General features: G+C 28.5%; 1 protein-coding gene across 1 annotated transcript; it reads left to right on the top strand.

Annotated features, from left to right (window-relative positions):
- Positions 1-13,935: 13,935 nt before the first annotated feature.
- On the top strand, positions 13,936-17,256 carry LOC113369567. Its single transcript, XM_026610240.1, has 4 exons — positions 13,936-14,180; positions 15,367-15,575; positions 16,183-16,397; positions 17,080-17,256. Exons 1-4 carry the CDS (start codon positions 13,936-13,938, stop codon positions 17,254-17,256), a joined length of 846 nt encoding a protein of 281 aa, XP_026466025.1.
- Positions 17,257-22,120: the final 4,864 nt, after the last annotated feature.

Genomic DNA, 22,120 nt, shown 5'->3' with positions numbered 1-22,120 from the left:
AACGAAAATTTTTAAAATACCATAGGAAAAAATCTTGTGAAGTTTGTGTATGCATGTAAAGTATGTATTACATATACATACATGCATGATATATTTATTCTATAAAGTTTTCTAGAAAACGTATCAACTATTTTCAATAATTCAATGAACATTCGTTTCTTATTGACCGACTAAAACCTGATTGGGTTTAGATAAAGGCAGATGCAATGCAATTTCAGAGAGACAAAAAGATAAAAGTGCAAATGATGATTTGCTAATATAATATTGGTGTTTGTATTGGTATCTTAAAACATTTGCAAAACACAATGTATATTTCAGACAAAAATTAACATTTCCCGCTACCGCCAAGCCTGACATCAGGCAACTTTGATGTCAAATTTCTACTTGAGGTTATAGATCTCAATATAGCTTTAAGTAAAAATCGCCTCTCGTGGGTATAGTTGATATATAATAAAAATGTCAGCAAATACTTCGAGTATAGAAAATTAGTCATAACTGGTTGCCATCCATTCAACATCCATATAATAAAAAAGTCAAAACAATTACTGAATATCCTAAGTGTGACAGATTAAAATTTAAGTAATTAAAATAAAATAACAATAATAAAATAAACATTAATATTATGCTTCAAGAAACTACCTACAAAAAATATATCAAAAAGAAGATTGACATCATATTCCATATGATATCAAATACAATAAAATAAAAGTATACCAGAAGAAATTTTCTCGGTAATCTTACAAATATATGAAATGTATTACTAAGGAATGTACTGATTTATTTGAAAAACTTTCACATTTTATGTTTACATTTAAGATTGAATCTCTTACACAACACTTGAAATTGTCGAATTTCTAATATAGATGTAGGACCACCAAGTAGACTACGAATGTATTAGGAAATTAGTATCTAAAAATACATTTCTCATGTATCATATAGCAATGAACATAACTGTTATTAATTGATAGTCAATTAGCAATTAGTATTACAGAACACAAAAGTATTGTGTGCTTAAATAATCTGTAACAAAAATAAAAATATTTTAAATCAAATATTTTAGTTCATTACACAGTTATGCTTGCGCTTTACATGGATTAAGCATCAATATTATTCAAACAAATTAAAGTCTCGTTTGATAAAAATTTATATATTCAACTTTGTGTTACCTCTCTGCATTTTTATACTTATGCTTTCTATACAAAAAAACTTTGAAGTCACAATCGCGCTATAAAATGTTACTCATTCGATCTAGGTTATCAAAATGTAATGTAAAAAATATTAATTAATGATCTCTAAATATCACAAATACTAAAAGCTATATAGATGATAAATTTAAGCTCTCAAAGAACTCATGTGATGTGATTCACCAGTTTACGTCAACCGGTTATCCAAACAGGTGGAGAAACTTTAACATTAAAATTCCGCGTCTAAATTTTCTAAAGTAGTACTTACCCAGCATTTGGGGTGAAATGGGACAGATGACAAATGTTAGGAAAATAGTGAAAAAACACATTTTTATAATTAGGTATTAACTGGCAATTTTACTGAACATAGTTCGATAATTATTTGTTTGATACGTGTTGTGTATTGAAATGTAGTTCATTTGGTTCACTTACACAGAATAATTGATTACAATAAAATTGGACCTTTGTGTCCCGCCCTTCCCTATATTATTTTATTTCATAATTCCTATTAATATAGATTATTAAATTGTATATTATATTAGAAAACAATTTTGGTGGTTTTGCAGCTTGTATGTATTTAATTAAATACCTATGCTGTATGTGCATTTAGGGAGAATGATAGTTGTGGTGCATGGCAACGTGTCTTAAGACAAATTGCTGGAACTTCCTGTACCGTAATTAAACATTCGAGGAATGAAAGTAATCAATAACTATTTTAAATAAATTCAAATAGATTATTTATCATAAATACATACTGTAAATTTATAAGTGCTTTGGGCGACGAGCGTATTCTACAAACAACTTGTGTGTATGCTTACAAGAAATTTGTTCATTTTTTTTACATTTGATTTTTTTGATAATTTTGAGTTTTTTTCAAAATTATGAATATTTTTCAAAAGTTCGATTTTTTTTTTAATTTTTAGAAAAAAAACAATTTTTGAGAATTTGGAAATTTTTAAAAATATTCGTTATTTTGAACATTTCGAAATATTCCCAAGAAATCGATTTTTTTAAAACTTTGATATTTTTGATATTCTTCAAAATTTAAATTTTTTTCAAAATCTCGAAAATTTGAATTTTTGAAACTTTTGACTTTTTTTGAAAATTTTCAAAAGTTACGAAATTTTTTGTAAAAGCGTTTTTTGCACACTGTCTACACAAGCAAAAGGTATTTTAAATTAATCTAATCGGATGATCCGTTCTGTCAAAAACTGCATGACCACTTTTACACCCTTTGCGCTCCATTCCTTCGAAACCGCTTCATACCTACGGAACGTGCCATTCAAATCGGCTATTCCATACTGTCGAAAATGTCTAGGACATTTGTTTAAACCATATAAATAAACTTCAAGACCAAAAATCTTGGTACGGAACTCAAAAAAATGACACAAAATGAAGAAAAATATTAAAAAAGTGTCGTGAAATACCATTCGAGTTGAAAATTCTAAACATTTCAATTAATATTTTGTAAATAAAAGTCTCAACACGCTCTTCCTCTCAAAAAAAAAAGAAGTTAATACTAGTCAAGGTATAGTATTTCATCTGGTTTGATATAACATCGGTAATAGTTTCCGGCATCGACTTATGTCTTTCTCCAGTCCATTGACTTTCGATCGAAGAAGATCCGTGCGCGTGTAGAGACCATTTCGAAACCGGTAAGATAAAAGTTTTACTATCTTTGAAATGATTTTATAAAATAATAGTTATTTTTAAAAAAGCAACTATATATTAAATGTTATTCACTGTAATTTATATACGCTATTAGTTATTATTTTAATCAATAATTTTGCAGAAGACATCTATAGCGCTGCAACTACACTCCACGTAATTAAGTATTATAACTTATCATTTTATTTGAATATAATCATTCTAATATTTGCATAATATTTTTTCTATTTTTAGATAATATTTTGAGCAACTTAAAAATTATATTTAATATATAATAATATAGAAGCGCTAGTGGCTTGTTGTAACAGTTTTTTTTTAATTAATATATCTTGAGGTTCACTGATTATATTTCTACGAGATAAAATTAGATAGATTCTTTAACTATTCCTTTACCAAATCAAGTAAAAATAATTCCATAAATAATATAGTGTATCCTGTAACACAATTTTCCTGTGCCGACATCTTACAAACTGACCTTCGTCCAGTTAAATTTGTATATAATTCTTGTATGTTACAACTAGCATCAGGTGTGATTTTTTTACAATAATCAAGATAACTATTTAAACAATCTAGTAATAACAAAAATGTTACACATTATTAAAGTTCGATAAAATTGAAACAAATTTAGATATATAAAATAGTACCATTTTATATTACATAAAATTGACGCATCTGCACAGTTCTGTTAATTGCGTCGGCAGTAGCTATGGCAATGTTGAAGGACGGTTTACATGTCCACTGGACACAAAAAAAGAGTTTAAACCTTTCCACTCGGTGCGCCACTCCGGCGGCAAAATTCATATAAATCACAGAATTCGCGAGAGGAAAGGTTTAATATCGTTTAAGATCATATTGAAAAACGCCTGTTGCTAGTTACCCCTGTTACAAATAGCCCCTATCTTCCCTACTATTAAAATGAAATGGGGGGGGCTTTGATTGAATGCTATCGATATCAACAGAGATAAGTTAAATATATTAAATAGCTTGGTCGATTTTTTCTTCTACACCTGTGATAAATTCATCAATCAATTATAACGCAGTCTGAATGCAGTATTAATGCCGTTGAAAACAAGAAAATTAAATAAAATATTTTTATTTTAATATCATAATATTATTATGTTACAGTAGGTTTTGCATAGTATTTCGAAAGCGCTCAACTTAAATTAAACTGAAAATTTTCATATTCTTTTATAAAAGTATGTTACCATCAATACGTCTCTGATAAAATGCATTTTTATAGGCTTATACAAACTGATTTACTTTGGCGGCTTTTTTACATTAATTAAGCTTATGTAACCTGTATCCATATACCGAAGCATATTATCGGGTCAATAAAACTTTTCGTTTTCAGAGATCTTCGATTAACCTACTTGTGTCATCAGAAATTTACGATAAAGCTTGTTTTCTGAATACATTAGAACAATTCTGAATGTGATATTATAGAAGATGATATTATATTTATATAATATACCATATATCATTGAAGTTCTAATAATTATTAACTAATCAAGATAAATTGTTTTTACTATTTATATGTGAATTAATAAATAATAAACCTCATTATTTTTTAAGATTTTTTCATTTTAAAACGTTAAACACAATACTAATTAAAAGCTCAATAAATTTTAACTAAATATATTATTAATATTCACATAAATATTATTAATAATATTCACAATAAATCAAAATAATAAATAATTGTTAAAAATAAAATTTACACAACTAGTTCTAACTCTAATAATTAAACTTTTTTTTCTTTGCATATGATATTAAAATTAAACTAGTTGAAAGTGGCATTTAGCCTTAAGGCAAGTTGTATGAACTTCCCAAAATGTGCAAAAATTAACTTAAGCAATCGAAATTGAAATTTAGATATTTAGATAAAATTTTCAATTATTTATTTCAAAAATAAAGTCATCGCTTTTAATTAAATATAACCCTTGCGATTTCCAATTGATTTATCTCACACATTTAAATTAACTGTAATTATATAATATATATATATATATATATATATATATATATATATATTGCACAGACACGTGCTTGTATGCCCTAAAATTGTCGCTGAATATTTTAAATTTTAATGAACTAAATGGTAATGTTAGACTCATCACATCACAAAAGCAATTTTTGATAAAAAAAATTGTCTATGTTAAACTATTAGTCGTAGGGCCGTAACATTTTATTATATTTATAAGACTATAATATCTATTTCCAGAAAAAAGTTCATAAAAATCGGCAATTTTTTTTCAACAGTTAATTTCAAGAAAACGGCCCGGTAGATTTTCACCTAAAACTAATCAGTATCATTTCCCACCAATATCTTTCGATCAGTTTTTGATTTTTTGAAATCGATTCAGAATTTAGAGCTAAACGTTGACGAAAAATTTTTCACTTTCTGATATTTACAAAGAAACGGCTCAGCTTATCGTCGCGTGAAATTGATAAACGCTTGTCCTCATCGAGATACATCAAATAGCTTTTAAATTTTTGAAATCGGTCCAGCCGTTTTTGAGAAAATGTCGATTTACGGCAAATAATCTGTTCACACACATACATACACACACACAGACACACACGCTCGCACACTTTTTCCTGGTCTCATTCGATTTAGAATGGCTTGAAACGCCGAGAAAACATAAAATTAGCGAATCGGATTTTTTAATGAAAACATAAACTTCTCCTTCGGGAAGTTAATAAACGAGTTTTGTTTATACAACTTTACATGGCTCATAATGTTATTAACAAAATATTTGATTTTAATTATTGTCAAATGAATTTTTGATCTTTTTATAAATATTATAAAATAATTTGATTTTCAGCAGTTTCAAATTAATGAATTGATATATTTCAATTTTTCAGCAGTTTCAAATTAATCAAAATTTTTACAACGATTCAAATTTATTGAAATTAGACAGAATTGAATTTTATTAAAAATAGTTTGTTTCGGTTTAACGTTCCATATGATTTTTTCGTAAATTTCAAAATTTAAATAATTAAGTATAATTTTCAAATAATTATTCATTGATCGGAAGGTCCATAAAATTTTCTATGAGGCACAATTCTATAAATCACTAGTTTTCATACAATTGGTAAGCTTTTAATAAATTTTGCCTGTAATGCATACAACAATTATTTACTCTAGTAGTTTAGTGCATAGATAATGAAAACGTTTGTCGTGTGCGGTGTATCCGACCTATGTTAGCATTGTTTTGTCGATAACATTACATAGGATGTACTCATTATACTAATTATATATATAATGCTAGTGAAATAGACGACTCGGTATAAGTTGTGTTAAATAGTATTGAAATTTCAACTTTCTCTGCGCTGAAAAACGAAAACTATTTGTCTACGAAAAGAAAACGTGCTGCTCTGAGCGCAATCAAAATTTTTAACACGTGATAGAAAATTAAATTTTTTAAAAAATCTTTCCATTTTAGAAAACTCTGAAAAAAAGATATTTTTGAAAACTTTGTAATTTTTGAAAAAAAAAAGACTTTTTTGAAAAATTAGATTTTTTTATATTTTGATTTTTTTAAAAAATTTTAACTTGTTTTCAAAGTTGTTTTAGAGGAGAAATATCGAAGCGCGTGAGCGCCACGTCGCAGTCTAACGGATGAACATTCGTACGGAACCCATAGAAAATTTATACTTATTATTGAAACCTCGATAAAATATCGGATAATTTTAGGTCCATATGTCTGATAATCATTTTAGACCGCAAAATGGCATAGTTTGTTACTTTTCTTACTCGATCTCCCAAACTGCTAGACCTGCCTTCCCAAAAATTCAATCAGTTCTTCATTCTTCATTTTGTCAAAACAAGTAAAATGTTTTACATGCCAAAACTGAGAATAATTTTCTTAAATGTTTATGTTGCAAAACCTTTTGATATGTTTAGAGTACTTTTAGAAAATTTAAAATTATAAGATTTTTCGTAAAGAGAATTTACGAATTTACGAAGAATTTAATAATTTATATAATTTTAGTTATGAAATTTCCGTACTATTGTTGAGGAATTTCAAATCATACGATCTTTAATATCAAAGTAAAATTGTTAATCTTTATTATTACTCTTCAATAGGGGCTCAAAGATCCGCAGGTGAAAAAGGTCCACCACCTATATCTCAAAAACAAGTGAAATTAAGAATTTTTTAGCAACAATATTTGAAAGTAGAAGGAAAAAGATCTATAACCAATCATCTACCTTGATTCATACGACGTTGATATCAGGAGATAAACGGCAATGTTTGAAAATCCATAATAAAAGTATTATTTGAGCATTATTGTTTAGTTTACAAGACTTTTTTATAAAAATAAATTAAGTTAAAAAAGCAATTCCACAAGAGATAAATTAAATGAAAAGTTATTCCAACACTGCTGATGAATATTTCTGACGAAATGCCAGATCAAGGTTATATACAGGATTAACTCTGTAAAAAATGTACCCATGAAATTAATATTTTGCATTGGTTGAATAATGTAGCTATTACTTTGTAAAATCTCTTTAAAATTGAAAATAACATATCAAACCTGTGCATTTTTTATTCTAAATTTTAGAAGCTAAATTTAAAAAATGCTAAATTTTCATTATTTATGTGATATTATTTTAAATCTAATTGAACCGCTTAATGCTGTTCAATAATTCCTCAATTTTTCTATAAAATTGCCTTAGAAATAAATAAATCGTTAAAATATGCTAATGTTAGCAATTAATTTTGTAGAAGATGATTTTAACAATTAAATATTAGCGTAATTGTAGTAAATTAGATCCTTTTAAAAATAGATATTTGTACGGCATGATGAGTATGCAATTTTTACGAGACTATATTTTTATTAATATTATTTTTTAAACAACAAACCAAACAAATACAAAATCACAAAAAAACGAACATTACATATGTATTGTTAAAAGGCTCTGTCTAATTTTCATATAGAATAAGTGATATGATTATGCTCTGGACCAAACCTATACGGAAGTGTTAATTTCTAACAAGTGTAGCATTTTTTTCAGGTTATTGACGGCGGTTACGTTTTCACTTGGAAGACGAGTACTGGAATGTTACACCAGAGTCTCTCAAACAACTTGATATGTGAAATTATATTTGTATGTAATTGATCATTGCTATAAATTTAATTATCATCAATACAACACTATTTTTGATTTTTTAAATTTTCAATCGTTATAATGAAGTATATTAACAATAAATAATAATAAATTAAATTAATTTAATTAAATATTAATAATAAAATTAATTAAATTGATCGTTGCTCTAATTTTAATCATCATCAATGAAACATTACGTTTGATTTTTTTATTTTCAATTGTTATAATACAGTATATTAACAAAAAGTGATAATACATTGAGCATAAATCATCAAAAATGAAGTTATATATATTGCGTTAATGAAATTGTCTTTTACGTGTATCTATACACACACACACATATATATATATATATATATATATATATAAATATAAATATATATATATATGTGTGTGTGAGTGTGTGTTTTTAATGTACAAACTTTTTGATTTAGATATAAATTATAAACCTTTGCAAATTTTCCTTGTCGATTTAATTAAGATATTATATTATGCCAAGTTTACAATTGGGCAATGGTGTGTAAAGTAGCATCGAAAAATCTCTCACACTACATTTCATTTAATTCAGATTACAAATCTGCATTTTAGGAGTTTTAAAATATTTATTAAAATAAATATTGAAAATATAGCATTCAGATGCGTTATTTACATGACTGTAAATTGTGTTAGGTTCATTTGCTAAGATTCAATATATTGCTGAAGGTAAGAGAAATTGATCTGAAAAATGACAATATTGTACTACCTATTTGTAATAAAGATAAATTTCAATGTTGTATGAACACACACACACCCATACATATATATATATATATATATATATATATATATATATATATATATGTATATATATATATATATATATATATGTGTGTATATATATACATATATATGATAAGTATGTGTGTGTGTATGTGTAGTGTAAATGCAAACTTGTGATGTTCATTTGTAAAATTTGTCATTTTATTTTTCAAATGTCTATACAATTAGTACATTAAACAAGACTTATTTTCACCTACATTAGAAAGAGTTAATTACCATGTAATTAAAGTACTGCTTGGAGGATTTGAGAACTTGGACTTCTTGATTTTACCAGTACCTATAGTTATCTGATCATTTTGGCGTACCTTAGAAAATTGAATGCACTTGTGTGTTTGCGTAGTATCTATGTATGTACAAATTTTCGTCCACAATTTCGAGACTACCGTTCAACCGATTTGAATGATTAAATTAGCTGTAAGTAGAATTCTGTCTTAAGGCAATTAAGGCATCGTGCCTTAAGGCAAATTGCTGGAACTTCCCGTACCAAAAATTATTATTTTTTTAAAAGCGATTAACATTTTTGAAAAAAATTTACTTCGAAAAAATTAGATTTTTGAGAAACAAAAAAAAAAATTGTTTGAAAAAAAAAGTTTTCTTTATTTTGGCATAGTTTGGAAACTCTGAACTTTTTTTCAAAGCAATCGTACCACTTTAACAGCATAGAGACGAAATGTCAAAGCGCGTAAGCGCCGTGTCGCCGTCTAAATAAACATTGGTACGGAACTCATAGGAATGTAAACAAAATTTATACTTATTGTTAAAATCTCTATAAAACCTGATAATTTGATGTGCATATGTCTAATGATCATTTTTGACCGCCAAATGGCTTTTTGTTTTACTTTTTCATTAGATCTCCGAAACTGCTAGACCTGCCTTCATGAAAATTTGATCAGTTCTTCATCTTGTCAATACAAGTAAAATGTTTTTTGAATGATTCAAATCGGACGCTCCGTTCTCTTAAGAACTGAGTTACCATTTTTGGCTGCTTCCGTCAAAAACTAATCAGCACGTCTCCTTATCAATACAAATCGAATGTTTTTAAATTATTTAAATCGGTTGATCGGTGTTCTCGAAATCGTCGACGAAAATTTGTATCCGCACACACACACACGAACACACATACATCGATTTTTTCTAAAGTATGCCCAAATATTCAGAAACGTTTGAAACGTCGAGAAATGCAAAAATTTTCATTTTCGATTTTTTGCGATTACTATAACTTACCCTACGGGAAGTTAAAAAACATTCGATTCCTATTGATGGGAGACGTGCTGATTAGTTTTTGGCAGATCCTGTCATTTTCCTTAAGCACGTTGCCACGCACCACAAGTTCGTTTTACCGACCCACCGTTGCGGAGCCGCTGCGAGGATCCGGGCCCGACGCGGGTTCGTGGGACTGACCGATCGACTTATCGTTGAAGCAGTGTGTCAAGGTCGCGCCCGTGTCTTCGACCCGCGCTCGCCCAAACCCATTAAACGAGAACTTACATTTTTGTTTTTTAGTTTTTTTTGGTTTTTGTTTTTATTTCATCCTCTAATTTTCTCCGTATTGATAATGAGTGAGAGCTTTGCTCGCTTGTCTTATACAACACGCTTCATTTCCACGTCAACGTTTCTTTTACGACAATTTGTATGAATGTGAAAGATTTGATAACTCATTATGTACGTGCTTACATTTAGTAAGATACACATATACCTACTTCAATACACACACACACACACACACACACACATATATATATATATATATATATATATATATATATAAGGTAGAGCAAGGCCTAAAGATTCGCGGGTAAAAAGGTCCACCACCAATATTTCAGAGAGTAAAATTACATTTTTTTTAACCACAATATTTGAAAGTCGAGAGAAAACATTTATAACCAGCCATTACCTTGATCCTTACCACGTCGCTATCAGAAGATAAATGGCAATGTTTAAAAATCTATAACAAATGTTTTTTTTTCGTTGTTAGTTTTTTGGTTATGAACACTGTCGTTTATTTGTAGTGAGCACTGTCGTTATTGTTTAGTTTTCGAGCCCTAAATATAATTTTTAGGTAAACCTTTATTAATTGTTTTATTAGATGTATTGTTAATTTTAAGTTAGATGCAACAGTTTTATTTTATATAACCTCTATAAAAGCTTACACAAAAGTTGGGTAAAAAGGACTAACTGAACTTTGACCGTGGCAGAGGTTATAAGATTATATTTGTGCTTAGGTAGACAAAGTCAACCAAGCACAATTGAGTTTCTCTGTTAAAAAATATATATTTTATTGTTAGTTTTACATTAGAAAAAGTTTTAAATACAAAACCTTACATAAAAAAATATTAAATAAATAAGTAAATTAAGCTGAAAAGACAAACTTACAAGAGATAAATTATTGAATAGTTATTCCAACTCTGCTGCTGAATATTTCTGTTGAAATACCAGATTAAGGTTATATACAGTATTATCTCTGTAAAAATGTAGCCATGAAATTTATATCTGCATTGGTTTAATAATGTACCTATTATTTCGTAAAATTCCTTCAAGATTAAAAATTAGAAAAAAAACTTGTAAGAACAATACACATAATTAAAACATTTTTCAATTAAAAAATTCAATGAACAAATAACAAAAAAACATAACTACAATTATAAATCGTTCACAGTTGGATTTGATAAATGATGAATTAAGCATAATTGCAATATCAGATAATTTTGTATGTTATAATTTTTTATTCATGATAAAATAATATGTTTCAACGTCGAAAAAAATAAGAATGTATATATATATATATATATATATATATATATAAATGCATTCAGTTTCGTCAATTGAAATATAAGCTATACGAGGTGTGTTCAAAAAGTACCCGGAATTACTAACAATTAAATTTCGCGGGTCTGGAGTGTCTGATTGTCAAAAATTTTTTTTTATTGTGTTGGTATACATGCCCCTAAAGTATGATGAAATTTTCAGCTATATTCACTGTTTACTTTGTCTGTGGTAGTCGCTAAGGTTCGACGTGTTTTTCTGAGCTCGGCGATTTTTACAATGGAAGAATTGAAAAGTCAAAGAATTTGTATTAAATTTTGCGTAAAAAATGAAATAAAGTGTTGCAAAGTGCAAAAATTCACCAGATATGGCTCCGTGTGACTTTTTCCTATTCCCAAAGTTGAAGAGACCCATGAAAGGACGGCGGTTTTCCTCGATTGAAGAAAATCGCTGAGAGTGCTCAAGGACATATCAAAAAGTGAATATCAAGGGTGCTTCGAAAATTGGAAAAAACGCTGGCATAAGTGTATTATATCTGGGGGGGACTACTTTGAAGGGGACCACATTAATGTAGACGAATAAATAAATATTTTTTTGAAAAAAACGAAAATTCCGGGTACTTTTTGAACAGACCTCGTACACGTGCTAGTAATCAATTTAATTCTTGGCATGAAAATTACCGCGAAAAGATGCGTTGCCTGGTTCAAAATTGGCGAAAATAAAATTACTAAAAGTTAAAGAGAAATAAAAATAAAGAAAAGAGCTAAGGACTTTCTGTAACAGGGGTAAGTAGTGACAGGCCTTTTTCAATAGAATCTTAAACAATAAAACATTAATTTTTACTTTTGTAAATGTAACACGGCACTTTCAGTAGAAAATAATAAATTGTGAAATAATTACCATTAGTCATTGTACTATTTTTACTTTATTCGGCAGAGGAATAGTTACAGCATCTATCAATCTTTATTTCGTAGAAATATGATCAGTATATCTTAAGATATATTATTTAAAAAAAAAGTGTCCCAGAAGTCCCTAGCCCCCCTGAATATACGTAATAAATAATTGCTTTTATAATATTGTGAATGATTATTGAAGAAAATTTAAAAAAATGCTTAAAATAATTAGTGAAATTTTCAAATATTTTTAAACCTTCAATTATGTTCAATAAAGTTCAATGTTAACTAATTGCCATAATATTATATATAAAATCTCGGCGTTAATGTAAAATTATTTTAACTTGTGAAATTGTTGTAAATTTGCATATTAAAAATAGTTTTTGATTTTTCTTAATAGATAAAAAATGAGATCATATCCGCTTTGTAATTAGCTCATATTCGAAAATGTCATAGAATTTCGAATATGAATTTATTTTCAGCTAAATTTACTTATAATTTTCTAAATTTTATAAGAACGCGTATACATAAATATATATATATATATATATATATATATATATATATAAATCATCCCATTATTTTATTGAAATTCAATGAATTTCGTTTTATCGCCGAATAGAAACTTATGAATAACATTCATGCGTCATTACGGTTGAAAATTCAAAAGCTGCAAAATGTAATCCGCTGTAATCAAGTAATCGAGATCATATTATATGCGATTATATAAAATGTCTAACTGGATGATCAACTTTATAATGGTCAATTGTTCCGTAATGATGCATCGCCGGAGTTTAGAGTACAGCGCACTTTCTATTTCAATGTAGATTGGCACGTGGTCGCCGGCATCAAGTCCTTATGCGAATTGTATTCGTCATATATTCATGTTCTGAAAACAAAAAGAACTATGCGGAACTGTCGTATAATCTGTCGCCGTTGAATCTTTTGACTCATTACAGGACAAATCCAATATGTAAAGTAGTTGTATTGTTGTTTGAATTGAAGAAAGTTTAAAAACGACGTGTAACAGACACTACCGTACCTCCTGCTTTCGGACGGCCGGGGGAGGGGGGCCTAATGTTTTCTTATGTGCCGGTGTATTATGAAGATGTTGAAAAAAGGAACTATTTCCTATCGTTTCGAAAAAAATCTACGTACACACACATTTGCACGAACACATAGAAACTCCGCCTTCTTTGCCCCATCTGCTTTCCCGGTCGCACTAACGTCGATCGATATGGCACTTTCTTTTTCATTTGAGCACATATTGTAGAATAAATGAAATATATAAACATCCACATGGACCACGGTTTGAGTATAAAAAGACTGAACTCATGAATGATCATCATCAAAATCATCTCCAATCTCAAAGAGTCAAGTGCAACAAAGGACTACTCAGTTTTTTTTGTAACGAATTAAACGATTCTTTGGACGTTTTAAATAACGACTTTGTTTTCGATATTTTTTGGAAGAAATACCAAACAAAAAACCAAATATGAGGATTTTTGTGTGCGCAGCTATTTTGGCGGTTGTGTCTGCCGCCCCAAGTGTGCTTGACAACCAAATCGAGAGGGATTCGGAACGCAATGCCGGAGCATGGGACAGGATGTCTAGGACGCTCGTGGCTTGTGCCGGAGCCGAGGACATGACGTCCTGTCTGGCAGTGAAAGGAGTAGCCATGCTCGATCGTGCAGCCCGACAACAAAAAATCGAAATCTTACCAGGAGTTTCATTCAACAGGTAACGCTTGCAAATCTAATTATATATATATATATATATATATATATATATATATATATAATATTATTTTAATTTTAATATCTTTGATCATTTATATTTAGAAAACAATTAAAAATATTTGAAAAAATAAATAAATAAATATCTTACTAAACGATGATTATCAATTTATATTATTTGACAACAGATAACATTTTTACATAAAATTTAAATTAATAAAATTATTTGTTAGAATTACATATAACGAACGATTCCTAACGCAAATTATTAACATTCCAAAGTAAAAATATTACCTTGAGTTAACCTAAAGATGTAAAGCTGACGTTTACTATTTCCGTTCTGAATATAAAATAAAAACATCAAAATTTAGCAAAATATAAAACACGCAATTGAAAATTAAATAGTTAATTTATTATTTATATATTTAATTATTTTTTATAAAAAATATATCGGTTGTTTTCAAAAATCAATTTTTTGTTGTCCTTTAATTCTCGTTTTAATCTTTTTTGCAATTATTATCAACATGCTCTCGTAAAATTTGATTGAAAATGAAAATGCGTTGCATCATTGCATTTCTATTTTTACGAAATTATTAACGTATAAAAATTTCGCTAGTATAATCTGCTCACAAAATATTAGTGCGGAAAAATTCTTCCTCATTCATGTCACAATCGAATGTATAGCTTAACGGATATTTACATGCACATTGTTTTCTTTGCAAGAACAATTAACACCGCAATGTAAATAGCTGGCGAAATGGGCCAATAACTGTATGTACCATGTTCCACATGACCGTGCAATACAATACTCTATTATTCACTTGACACACTCATACGCGACACGCCCAATTCGTCCGAGGTGTCACTTCTCAAAAACATCATCTCGAATAATATCGCAAATGCTTCGAATTCTCGCACATACTTATCCATTCGTTCAACTCGAGCAAAAATTCAATTCTTCAGTTGGAAGTTCTCATTCGGTCACATAATTGCTCTTGACAACTTCTGTGTCAAGAACTATTAATACAATGTGCCTACGCATAAACAAATCAAAGTCGTTAATAGTACCTCTCGAGTCGAACATTATAATTGTTGAGATCAAACAAATGTTTGAATAAAGTAAGACTTCCAAAAACAACAATCGTATATCAGTAACGATCAGTGAATTAAACGTACGATTTACATTACAGAGACAGCGCCTATGAAGTAAGTCGTGAAGGAAAAGCTTTAAGTGAAGATGAAATTGCATCTAAATTGCCAACGAATGGAGAAGAAAAGAATGCACGTCTTTTGGACTTGATCTCTGAAGCCGCTTCAAGATTCATCAGCAGCCACAGCCTCCAAGTTAAATTACCCGAAGATGCCGCCCAAAGCGTAGCCAGAGCCATCGAAGAAGGACGTAAGTATTTTATCAATTAATTCATAAAACGCTTACTCAAATAAAATATTTTTGCGAATATTTAATTGCTATTTATATCTATTCTAAAGCATCAATTTCGACTTATTGTTTGATGTTCGTCAAATTAATTATAATGTTTTATATTATATCCATAGCGTAGTACAAATGATTTTAGTACGCTGATATGAATGTAAAACAGGTTTATAAATAATAATTTTATAATATAAAAACGAATCTTATATCATATAAAAGTTGCCTTATTAGCTGAATAGTGTGTAAAAAGAAAGTATATATATAATGCAAATGAATTTGAACAACAAAAATCGTATAAAGTGAATTTAAGAAAACGAAAGTGAAGATGCTGCGATCACACTGATTCATTATTCTGAAGAAAGTAAAAACTGTTACGAAATGGTTTGCGTGAACATTAAATTACAATTACTGACCTAAATCGTAAGAACTTGACTCTTTATACTGAACGAAACACAATGAAAACAATTTTCACATATTAGCAACATATATGCTCAATCTGACGTTGTTGCAATAATGTTATTCATACAAGAATTATTTCATTATTAATAATATAATGTTTTGTTATTTATTAAAGGTCGCGGAGGAAAAATGAAGAAAATGTTGGGACCCATCATCATGGCTGTAGGTGCTAAATTGGTTGCCATCATTCCTTTAGTTTTGGGTGGAATCGCTTTCTTGGCAGTTAAGGCTTTGATTGTATCTAAGATCGCTTTCATCTTGGCTGCCGTCCTCGCAGTACAAAAACTTTTCGGTGGAAGCAGCGGATACAGCTCCAGCATCTTGGGAAAAGTGAGTAAATATTCATAATAATTCCCAATATAAGAGCAGCGAAAGCATTATTTTTAATAAAACAAATATTACGTCGCTCATAACGTTTGTTTGCTATTCCAAAAATGATAGATTTTTTGTAATAGATTATTTGAAAAATAAGCATTAATAATTGGCTATTATGAACAAAACTATATTAATTATTACAATAGGGTTGATAAAACATTGCGCTCATATTTGGAATTAAAGTTTAGAATCGACCGTCTTGAAAACATAGAAAATCATAAAGCGAAATAAACAAATATATTTCTAAATTCTTCAATGAAAACTGGTAATGAAACTAATATGTTCTCAGACACCTAAAATCATATATAATTTCATAAAAATTGCATGAATATTGAACGTTTCATCGTTTTTTCAGTAGCACTTTACCACCGATTTCTAGTCATCATTCAACCAATTAAGAACCATAACAATGACTCTGGAATGTGCTAACTATCTGTTTCTTTTACAATTCAACAAACAAATACTAAAATAGTGAAATTAACATCGCTAAACATAAGGTAAATCCGACGAATATTCTTAATCAAAATAATCTAAAAAAAACCTAAAACAATACTGGTCTAATCGTTGACACAAATAGTATTATATGTAAAGATGACACGACTGTGACAATGCTGACGCAATTTTCGACTTTCCCTAGTTCTCCGGCGCTGGTAGCCAAGGATGGTCAAGCTACTCACCAGCAAGTTCCGGCTGGGCTTCCGGCGGCACCACACAACAAGGATGGTCATCAGGTTCATCTGGCAGCTCTAGCTACCCATACGCGCGTAGCTTCGATGCTCAGTCGATGGCATACAGTGGCCAAAAACCAGAATAACGTACCAAATTCTAGACATTTAGCACTAAATCTTATGAAATGGACGTCTATGACGACCGATTGATGCCATGTTAATTGTTCTTCCTATTCTACGAAAAAACACATCAGACCCTTGCTATTGTACAGACTTTTTTACTCATCACTCATCGTCTTCTGTTTTAAGATGTATTCATGTCTGATTAGTTAGTAACTTATTTATTGTGTTAATTTTACTAATAAATTATTTATTATTTATATAGTAATTAAAACTATGTCATATGTTATCATCAATTTATTTAATAAAAAATCATATTTATTAAAAAGTTTTTTTCAATATAATATACTACGCATGTGGATAATCTGATATATATATATATATATATATATATATATATAAATATATAAAATATATATATAAAAAAACATCTATTTATTTACTGTCCACATTTCGGAAGTAGATACGTTTCATCTTCAGGACATCTGTCAAGAAACATGATCTTGATTTAAATTTGTTTAAATTCAAGATTCAAACAAACAACATATTTAGAAAAAATAGAAAATGCTGAATTTTTAATATACAATGAATAAAACTGTGGAAGAAAGTTCCGAAACGTCGATAGTAAATAAATAAAAAATGTTTTTTTTTTTAAAAAAAAACTTTTTTGTTTTTTAATACATTTGGATTCTTTGTTCGGAGCTCTAAAAATATTTACAAATTCAAGATTCTACCATCTGGGTATATATACATATTAAGAAGTTAATTTCAGTTTAATTTTTTTGTTGAATTAAAATATATCATCAATAACACTGTATTAAATAAAGAGTCCAATTTTGGCTTGGATAGATTTGCCTTGGCGTTACTTTGTGCTCTCAAAGAAAAATAATTAAAAAAATTGTTACTAAAACATACTTTTAATATTTTTGTACTATTAAAGTACAACATTTCTAAAGTTCATTAAGAATAATTTCTGCAAATATAGAAATATATAAAATTTAATAAGCACGTTTCTTATTTTTTACAAATTCGTCTATATTTAATTCACGAAAATTTTATTATAATCACATGTTATATTTAATATTTTATTTGGTTAAAAGCAATATATCAGTATGATTTGTGTATGGCAAATATTAAGTTTACTTTCGTCCAGAAATATAGCTTATTTAGTGGCTTTTAGAGTAAAAATACAAATAGAAACACAATTTACACTTCGGAATATTATTTAGAATATTTAAAGAATGTTGTAAAAAACTATTTAAATTTTTGTGTTTCATATAAGTACCCTAAGAATAATCCCATATGGCAAAAAAGATCATTGGACTATCACCTTCTACATTTAGCATAAGCAAAAATGTACACAAAGTGCAAACTCAGTTAAAATGTATGTATTACATACTTTTTATGCAAAAAATGTCTATACATATTATCCATATTTTATTAAATATTTACCCAATTAGGTGTTTGAATAATATGTAGAAAAATGATTAATGTTCAACATTGTCCACATCAAAACCTAATTAAACATAATTCGGATTTCGCTGACAGCATTGTACGATTCATTAGTGCCATGCAACTGTAAATTAAGTTTTATCTTTCAAATGCAAGTAATAATGCAAAATTGTGTTTCTCGATAAAACCAGGAACTGGATAGAGTATGTCACAAAGTGTTTATAACAAAAATTAATTTCGTTACTTCTTCGTACCTCTACAAAACCCTCAAGTCATATTCAAGTTTGGGTTTATTTTTGTACCATACATAAAAAAATATCCTATACTGCCAAGCTTAACAGCAAAACCTTTGATTGGATCATAGGGCAAAAATCCAAGTTATCTCTGGACCGCTAAAGTAAGTCTAACGTAAGTTCTACTCAACGAATGTAATCTAAATAATTAAATTTTTATGAATAATTATAATTATTAATAATTATCAATGTATCATAGTTTTTGTAATATTTGCAATAAAATCATTCACACCTACCAAAATTATATTGCAGTTGACGTCATCAATAAAGGTCTGATAAAAAAAGCTCAAGAATAATAAAGTTCACAAATACAAAAATTATATTTAGCGGATAATTATTTATTGAAACAATTTTGACATTCATGTAGAAATTTGTTACATTTAGTTTATTGGTTGTGTATTTTTTAAGATTTAATTGAACCATGAAAATTTTTGGGGCAATTCGACTACTCTGTGTAATTTACTCATTGAAAATTGAGTTGAATTAATTGGTTGAAAACCAATGTTTTTTTATATGGTATTGCGCATTAAGGCAATATTCTAAAACTAAGTTTAATTAATAGACTGAAATTTTGAATTGATAAAAATTATTAATAAAAAGTTGCAATTTGCTAAAACCACTAGTGTATTAAGTAGTTATGTTCATCAGGTGCATGTTATGTTTTTTTCACAAAACTGAAATTTGATGAAACGTTTTTAATTTTGTTTTTTAACTTCCCGCAGGGTACGTAGTAATATGCTGAAAATCGAAAATGAAATTTTTTCCATATCTTCATGTTTCAGAGGTTTTTGAACATTCTGGCATACCTCAGAAAAAATGGATGTGCGTGTGTTTTGTATGTCCTATACATTTTTTTTATATCGAAAATAATTCAAATTTAAATTTTAATTCTGGCTAAAGCTCTAAAGCTCACTTAAATACTTCAAACGAATAATTTTAAAATTGTAATTCAGTTTATATAATTCTTATAACTATTAGGCAATGTAACAGTATTTATAATAATCTATTTGAAAACATTTAATATTTCTCGAACATTTCGTTACGGTACGGGAAGTTACAGCAATTTTCCTTAAGGCACGATGCCATACACAACTAGTTTTCAATAATATTAAGTATCACGTAAAATTAAGAAAATAACAAAAATTTTCTAATACCTTTGTAGCAATAATAATAATTAGCACACAGTTATTTTTAAAAATTCAAAAATTGGTTAAAAAATGATACGGATTTCTGTAAAAACAGATATTTTAATATATATATTTTTGAACCTAAAAATAAGTAATAATAAATAATAATATGACAACTTATTTAATTATTCCAATACCTTTCAACACCAAACGTTCCATCGGCTGCACGCTTTTTCAAGATTTTTTATTTTTTGAAAACATTCAAAAAGAGACGAAAATTTGAATGGAAGCAAACATTTTTCTCATACAAATTACTTATTTATTTGGTATTTGTTCCATATTTTATGTTTGTCAGGTCGATACCTTAAGCGCTTCAAAGAGAAAATGTTTAAATAAGATGAACTAACAATATTTAGATAATCGTATTTTATTTTAGTAGTGTGAAAAAATAAAAACTTATTTATTGATTGCCAAATGTTTATACGCACGTTATAAATTATTTTTTTATAAGATAATAAAAATAAATATTAAAAATAATAATAAAGGTGCTAAAAATAAAACAAATGGCAAAATTTGCAAATGGTTTAATTAAAAATATTGATGAACAGATTACACTGCGCGATAGTAAAATATTTTCTTGCGATATTATTATGGTTTTTAAGATGTTCCAGGACGCTGATTCCGAAAACAAAAACAGAAATTCGCTACCAGCTCTAGTTTTCGAGATATGCAATATGCCAGTTTTACCTCAAATTCTAAAAAAATACGATATATTTTATTTTATGCCTTCAAAAGTCTTTTTATATGATTTCCAAACGTAGAAAAGGTCTGACTGATTTGTAATAAGCTCCAACAATTGTCAGCCATCATGTGGATGTCCCACTTTCCTTGATATCGTTCCTCCAAAGTCCTGATGTCGGATACTCTCGCCCTGCTTTTCGCTAATATCTCCACAATTTTCCAAAAACCGTTCTGAATAAGAGTGTGGGTAATGAATTCAAATTAATTACATCAAATATATCAGTTTTAATGCTTCTCTTTTAACGTTTTTACTTGGTAAGCAGAAGATGTTGATGCTCTAGATTGTTCACCATTGGCATGGATGGGGTTCGTGTAGCTGACCAAAAGTAGACTTCAATGCCATTGGGGTTGTGGTATATGACTATTTGCTCCTATTGCCTGAATTTTTTACATTCATATTTACCACATAGACGAAACATAGCCGTCGTGGTAATTCTGAAGTTTTTTCTAAATAACAGGAGTGTTAAAATTATACCATTTCTTTTTTCTTCTGAATAATAACGTGAACATTCTACGCAATTTTTTCACCTAGATTGAAGAACCCATGTTTCGTCTTTATTGCGCAATTTAGTTTTAAAGTGGTCGAAATACGATGTCTTTATGCAATTTATAGATTTCTTTCTTTTTTATAGATTTAAAAAAAAAGTTCGAGGAAAAAAATAAATGTGATCTTAATCCGGTATTTCGTCGGAAATGTTCATCGGCAGAATTAAAATAACTATTTATTCAATTTATCACTTGTTAAATTGCTTTTTTAACTTTTTTTCCTTATTTACTATTTGTTGGTTATTGTTTAAACCTTTGACAGGGTAATGAATAGTGGGATGACTGCACCCCTTTTAACCCACCCAGGTGTAAGCTTCTATGGAGGTAATATAAAAAAATTGTTGAATCTAACTTAAAATTAACAATACATCTATATAATGTATACTTAAAAATTATATTAAGGTCTCGTGAACTAAACAACAGTGCTCACAACCAAAAAAACTAACAACAAAAGAACATGCTTTTGTTATGGATTTTTAAACATTGTCAATTAATCAAGGCGATGACGGGATATATCTCTTTCCCTCTACTTTAAACAATTGTTATTAAAAAATTTTGAACTTTACTTGTTCTTGAGATATCGATGGTAGACATTTTACGGACCTTTAAGCCCCGCAATAAGAGCGCGGCTCATTGTTACAAACTTTAATAACTTTTTATAATTAAACCAC

The sequence above is a fragment of the Ctenocephalides felis genome, unplaced genomic scaffold (genome assembly GCF_003426905.1).
Source record: "Ctenocephalides felis isolate EL2017-DRISC unplaced genomic scaffold, ASM342690v1 CF-g0.4_SCAFFOLD_01391, whole genome shotgun sequence".
Lineage (NCBI taxonomy): Eukaryota > Metazoa > Arthropoda > Insecta > Siphonaptera > Pulicidae > Ctenocephalides > Ctenocephalides felis.
The sequence above is the reverse complement of the archived record's forward strand: the minus strand, read 5'-3'. Positions and strand labels throughout refer to the sequence as shown.